The sequence below is a fragment of the Nestor notabilis genome, unplaced genomic scaffold, assembly GCF_000696875.1.
Source record: "Nestor notabilis isolate BGI_N333 unplaced genomic scaffold, ASM69687v1 Scaffold33662, whole genome shotgun sequence".
NCBI lineage: Eukaryota > Metazoa > Chordata > Aves > Psittaciformes > Psittacidae > Nestor > Nestor notabilis.
Window position 1 is genome coordinate 1 of NW_009917559.1, and position 6,336 is coordinate 6,336.

Sequence of the window (6,336 nt, forward strand, 5' to 3'; positions counted from 1 at the left end):
GGGCGGTGACACTGCCGGGTGTCTCCGTGGTGCCATCACTCGGGATGGGAACAGAGGGGAACATGTTGTCTGTTCCCCCCGTGATTGCTCTGTTAATAAATGTCTTAATTAGAAATAGGAACCTGGGAGAGCCCTGAAGTGAGCGGGGAGCAGCCTCTGCCCCGGACGTTCCACACGTCCTCAGCAGCCGTAGGAGGGTGTCTGTACGTGTTCGGAGGGGGAGAGAAAGGAGCAGAACCGGTCAAAGACCAGCGGCTTCATGTGTTTGACACAGGTACCTCTGGACATGTAAAGGACCCTTACAGCAAACAGCAGAACCCATCCTCTGTTGAACAGGGGCTGTGCATTTCCGACTGTAAAGGACACGGAAATGTCAGGCCCCTGCTGTGGCTATGAGTTTAAACGGATGGGTAGATGTTCCTCACTGCACTGGCCTTTATGTAGTCAATGGGAGTTTGGGCTAAAGTGGCGGAGTAAAGCTCTGGGATGAGGAATACCGTGGGAGATGGGAGGGGTTGATCCCATTTGCCCAACAGCCAGTTCCTTTCCATGGTGACATCATCCTGTGCTGCCCTATTCATTCTTCCAGCCCTGCATGTACCAGGATGGATTTGCTTTCTAGTTGGAATTAATCCGTCCTGCTACTGGCTGACCAAAAAAGCTCCAGTAGGGCCATGTTCTTTGGTAGCACAACCTCCTCTGCAGCCCTGCTGGAGGTGCTTCATTGGGAAGCACTAGGGTTTTCTTCCTAACACATGTGGACCCCCATTTACAGCCACCCTGACCTGGTCCCAGGCAGATACTGACGGTGACCCCCCTTCTCCTCGGCACGGACACATCGTGGTTGCTGTTGGGACCAAACTCTTCATCCACGGAGGTTTAGCTGGGGACGTTTTTTACAACGACCTGTTCTTCATCGATACAAGTGAGTATAGACAGAGGTACCACAGAGTGATGCTGCTGTGGGATGTGTTTGGATTTGGGGGACCTTTTTTCTGTAAGGTCAGGTCTTAAGTGCTTAAATTTCCCTACTTGTTTGAAACAACAAAACTTGTGGGCTTTTATAATGTATAACCACAGCTGTGTTCTTTTTCCAACAGCTGACATGAAGTGGGTTAAGATACCAGCCACTGGTGACATCCCGGGAGGACGAGCATCCCACTCATCAGCTGTGTTTAAAGACCACTTGTACATTTTTGGTGGAATAGGTCCAGAGGGGACACTGGACACCACGTACAAGTATCACACAGGTAGGGAGGCTTCGCCCAGCTGCAGGACAGTTGGAGAATGCATTATCCCCTCTGCTCCCGGGCTTCACCCCTGGTAGCTGCTATCATTGCCCTGCAGTAACATCCAGTGCAATGAACGGTGCCCCACTGTGCTCTCTAAAGCTGTGAATCTACATTTAAGGGTGTGAATTGTGTTTTTGCACTGCAGAGAAGCAGCAGTGGACACTTCTACAGTTTGAATCCCCTCTGCCTGCTGGGAGGCTGGACCACGCCATGTGTGTCATTCCCTGGTGGGCTGGGAAGAGTGAAAACACAGGAGCTGCCACTGGGGAAGCCACAGCTGGTTCCCTGCTGAAGAGCCAGGATGAGGGGCATGCTGGGGACACAGTTGTGCATCTGCTGTTGGTATTTGGTGGGATGGACACCCAGGGGGAGATATACAGGGACTGCATCGTCAGTCTGATCGAATAGCAGAGCTGTGCTCCTGCACAGCACCAGCCTTTTCTACACACTTTTGTACTGTCGGGTTCTCTCTTTGCAATAAAGAAGTTCTTACCCTCGAACGGATGGCACTCTGCTACCACCCTCCTGAGGCACGGTGCTGTCTGCATGTGATCCTGCTGGACACGGGGAAAGCAGGTGCTGCAGGAAAGCTTCATCCATCGGTGCTTGACAGCAGGTTGGTGGAGTTTGAAAGCCTGGAAGGGCTTTCACATATCCAGGTGGCTTTCCAGGAAACTCACATGCTGGTCGTGACGGAAAGCAACTCACTCTGCAGAGCCACAGTGTTTCCTGGGAAGAAGCTTTTGGGAGGATGATCTGAAATAGAGCTCTGTTTTAAAAATGAGTGGATGAAAACCAGAGAAAGTGCCCCCCACACCAGGGAAAAGGTGACTTGCTGAGTGGGTTTGAGGTGTTAACACAGCTACCACAAACGCTCCTGCTGTACTGAGTTAATTTACCTACTCCCATGGCTGGGAGAAGGAGTATGGTTAAGTAGGAAGACTGAGTTCCAAATTAGGCTTTTAAGAAAACTCTAGAAGGCTGATTTTCAGAGTCTGCAGAAAATAGCTCCTTTATGTCCCCTGAGGCCCATTAAAGCTCCTAAGCCTGGTTCTAGTACTGTAGGGAGGTGCAGCTCAGCTCATCTCTCCCGCCCATGTGTATCTCCAGTGCAGGCAGCTGCCCAGGACACCAGCCCCATAGGCAGTTACTCAGTGGCCACTCCCTGTCCTTACAAGATCTATAAAGATCACACAGAGGTCGAGGTGCACCAGCACACTTCAGAGTGCCTATTCCACCCAGAGAAGCTGCAAGAGAGGTGTAAAGTAGGTGCAAATCCCACCTGAGTTTCTGTTAACACACATTCACCTTGCAGGGTTTGAGCCTTGCAGTTCAGGACAGTCCATGTCCTGGTTAAAACTGGTAACAAATGGAGCTAAAGCAGAGTCCAGTGTAAATAACAAATTTATTGTGGTCACTTCAGGTAGAAAAGCTCTACACCAAGCTCACATGACCGCGTTGTTAAATAGGACATTCCACTGCCAATACCTCTACACCCATTTGCATTTACACTCCCCCCCACGCCCCTTCCCTCCCCAGACATCAAGCAACTGCTAACAAAAGCAGTATACAGCCACTTCGGGCTAGCGTTTCCAGCTCCACTCACGAGTGAAGATTCAATGTTACATTCCAAATTAAGAGTTCAATATTTTAAACAAGTGTTCCTTAGTCCAATATATACACAACAACATTCGGAGGTGCCAGTATCTACAACTCATCCTTCTCTGCTGCTTCCTCATCGCCAGGGGGAGGGCCTGCACTGCCATAGAGCTTGCTAACAATTGGCTGAACAACCTCCTCCAGCTCCTTCTTTTTTGCTTTGAAGTCATCAATGTCTGCATCTTGATGGCTCTCCAGCCACTCGATCTTTTCCTCCACTGCTTTCTCTATTGTTTCTTTGTCATCAGAGGAGAGCTTACCACCCAGCTTCTCTTTGTCCCCAATCTGGTTCTTCAGAGAGTAGGCATAGCTTTCCAGCTCATTCCGGGCATCAATGCGCTCTTTCAGCTTCTTGTCTTCCTCAGCAAACTTCTCAGCATCATTCACCATCCTCTCGATCTCTTCTGGTGTGAGCCTGTTCTGGTCATTCGTAATGGTGATCTTGTTCTTGTTCCCAGTGCCCTTGTCCTCAGCCGTGACACGGAGGATCCCATTCACATCTATTTCAAAGGTGACTTCAATCTGGGGGACGCCACGAGGGGCGGGAGGGATTCCAGTGAGATCAAAAGTTCCCAGAAGATGGTTATCCTTGGTGAGGGGACGCTCGCCTGGAAGACAAAATGAGACATGGTTCTGGTTTGTACTTTGCAAAGCTGTGAGCTACAGTCTTGCTAAGGGTGATGTGTTGACGCCAGCCTGACAGCTGTCTAAGCACCTCCTGCAGTTGGAATGCAGCCACAGAAAGACACATGAAAATTCTAATAACAGCTTTTGCTGCAGACGAAGCAGCTTGATCAGAGCCACTTCAGAGAGCTGCCATGGTACCAAGCTCTCCTCTATGAGGAAAGATCCATGAGCATCTAGAAAATACCTACAGCATTTAAGACAGCAGCTGTCTGTAGGGGCCCTACAGACATATTCCAGCTGTCACGTGGGCTACCAACAAGTGACACTCACCTTCATACACCTTGATGGTCACAGTGGGCTGGTTGTCAGAAGCTGTTGAGAAAATCTGAGACTTCTTTGTGGGAACAACGGTATTTCTTGGGATCAGTTTAGTCATTACACCTCCAACAGTCTCAATGCCAAGTGTGAGGGGACAGACATCAAGGAGCACCAAGTCACCTGTAACAGATAAAGGGTAAGAGCATGACATAGAATGATTTCAACTGGAAAGAAACACAGCAGCCCATCACTGCCAAGAGGATCCCAAAGCCCCAGAGGCATAAAAATTCAAGGACTGGAAAAGCAGTGAGTCCTCCTCCATTTGTTTGTCCATAACCCATATCCAGTCAATACTCTCCCAAAGCATGGTAAAGGTGTCATTACCTGTATCCTGGTCCCCAGAGAGGACACCAGCCTGGACAGCAGCACCATAGGCAACAGCCTCATCTGGATTAATGCCACGAGAAGGTTCTTTCCCATTGAAGAACTCTTTAACTAGTTGCTGTATTTTGGGGATGCGAGTAGAGCCACCAACAAGAACAATCTCATCAATATCAGACTTCTTCAGGTCAGAATCTTCCAGAACTTTTTGAACAGGCTTCATAGTGGAACGGAACAGGTCCTGGGAAGACCAAACAGGACTGTAAGGCTCTTTGCCCCATGCCTAGCCCCAAGTTACACAGCCTGAGAGAGCACGAAGGCCAGCCCCGCTAGAGAAGGAACATCAGCTGGCTCATGACCAGCCAGATGATACCTCAGCTGTCACTAACAGAGCACCAGCTACCCCTGCAATGAGCAGCTGCCTGCTTTGCAGTGCAAGCAAAATGTTATTTATACTCCAAAGGGCAGTGTCACTGCACATTTGCAGCAATCTAGAGCTAAGGCAGTAACTCTGCCATTCTAAACTTACCATGTTCAGCTCCTCAAACTTGGCTCGAGTGAGAGTCTCTGAGAAATCCTCTCCTTCGAAGAAGGATTCTATTTCAATTCTAGCCTGGTGCTGGGATGACAAGGCTCGCTTGGCTTTCTCCACTTCCCGTCTCAACTTCTGCACTGCTCTGTTATCCTTCCTCACATCTTTCCCAGTTTTCTTCTTATAGAGCTTGATGAAGTGCTCCATAACACGCTGGTCAAAGTCTTCTCCACCCAGGTGAGTGTCACCATTAGTAGCCACCACTTCAAAGACTCCGTTATCAATTGTGAGGAGGGAGACATCAAAAGTTCCACCACCCAAGTCAAACACAAGGATGTTCTTCTCACCCTCTCTCTTGTCCAATCCATAAGCAATGGCAGCAGCTGTTCTGTACAGGGAACAACCAAAGTGAGGGCACTGGGACCACCTCTCCCCAGAGCAGCGGGCAGGAGGGGTCAGGATACTTACGGCTCATTGATGATACGCATCACATTCAACCCAGCAATAGTACCAGCATCCTTTGTGGCCTGGCGCTGAGCATCATTGAAGTAGGCTGGCACAGTAACAACAGCATGTGTAACCTAAGGAGTGAGAGACAGTTTTGCTACAGAAAGCAAGTGCAGAGATTGTAAACAACCACAGCAATGCTGGCAACAGGCAGCCCATTGTTCTTCAGAGGTGAAAACCCACCATCACAGCTCAGCCCACTCAAGTGGGCTCCTGCAGAGACCAGCAGCATGAAGCAGATTTAAGATTCAGCCCACCCATCTTCAGTTTTGTAAAGCTACTGCTTTACATTCTTAGTAGTAACACTCATGAACTTACTTTCTTCCCCAAGTACGCCTCTGCTGTTTCCTTCATCTTTGTCAGGACCATAGCAGAAATTTCTTCAGGAGCAAATGTTTTTGTCTGCCCACCTCCAACATCAACTTGAATATGGGGCTTGGCTTTCTTCTCAACCACCTGAAAAGAACGATATATACTGTCCTATTCAACAACTCACAAAATTACCCCTACTTGCCCAAGTGCTTCTTTCCCTCTGGAAGTTAAGCAAAGCTTTTATGAACAGACAACCCACTAGCTAACACAAGGAGCTGCTGTTTATATATCACATCCCTGCACCATAACCCTCCTGGGGGGAAAGCCAAGGAACCACAGGGCTGCTCAGAAGAGCACCACAATCCAGGAGCCTCTCCAGAGAGGAACTGTAGGTGCCCCCCCTACCTCCTGCGTGCTCAGACCCACCTTGAAGGGTAGATACTTGATGTCCTGCTGCACGGAAGGGTCATTCCAAGTGCGGCCGATGAGCCGTTTGGCATCAAACACCGTGTTCTCAGGATTGGATGTCAGCTGGTTCTTGGCAGCATCTCCGATCAGACGCTCCCCCTCGGGCGTGAACGCCACGTAGGACGGCGTAATGCGGTTCCCCTGGTCGTTGGCGATGATTTCCACGCGGCCATTCTTGAAGACGCCCACGCTGGGGACAGCGGAACCGAACCCTCAGGCGGCGCCGAGGCCCGCAGCCTG

The 6,336-nt window shown here is 49.8% G+C and overlaps 2 protein-coding genes across 2 annotated transcripts; one reads left to right on the top strand and one right to left on the bottom strand.

The window, feature by feature from the left end:
• Positions 1-112: 112 nt before the first annotated feature.
• RABEPK (Rab9 effector protein with kelch motifs) lies at positions 113-1,700 on the top strand (the record flags this gene model as incomplete). The annotated part of the gene is made up of 4 exons (XM_010009297.1): positions 113-274; positions 776-925; positions 1,101-1,250; positions 1,438-1,700. Coding segments are annotated over 4 exons (725 nt in total), but the record flags the coding sequence as incomplete, so codon positions are not given.
• Positions 1,701-2,678: 978 nt separating this feature from the next.
• On the bottom strand, positions 2,679-6,286 carry HSPA5 (heat shock 70kDa protein 5 (glucose-regulated protein, 78kDa); the record flags this gene model as incomplete). The annotated part of the gene is made up of 7 exons (XM_010009298.1): positions 2,679-3,559; positions 3,909-4,076; positions 4,281-4,518; positions 4,807-5,197; positions 5,278-5,390; positions 5,635-5,772; positions 6,055-6,286. Coding segments are annotated over 7 exons (1,840 nt in total), but the record flags the coding sequence as incomplete, so codon positions are not given.
• Between the last annotated feature and the right edge of the window lie 50 nt (positions 6,287-6,336).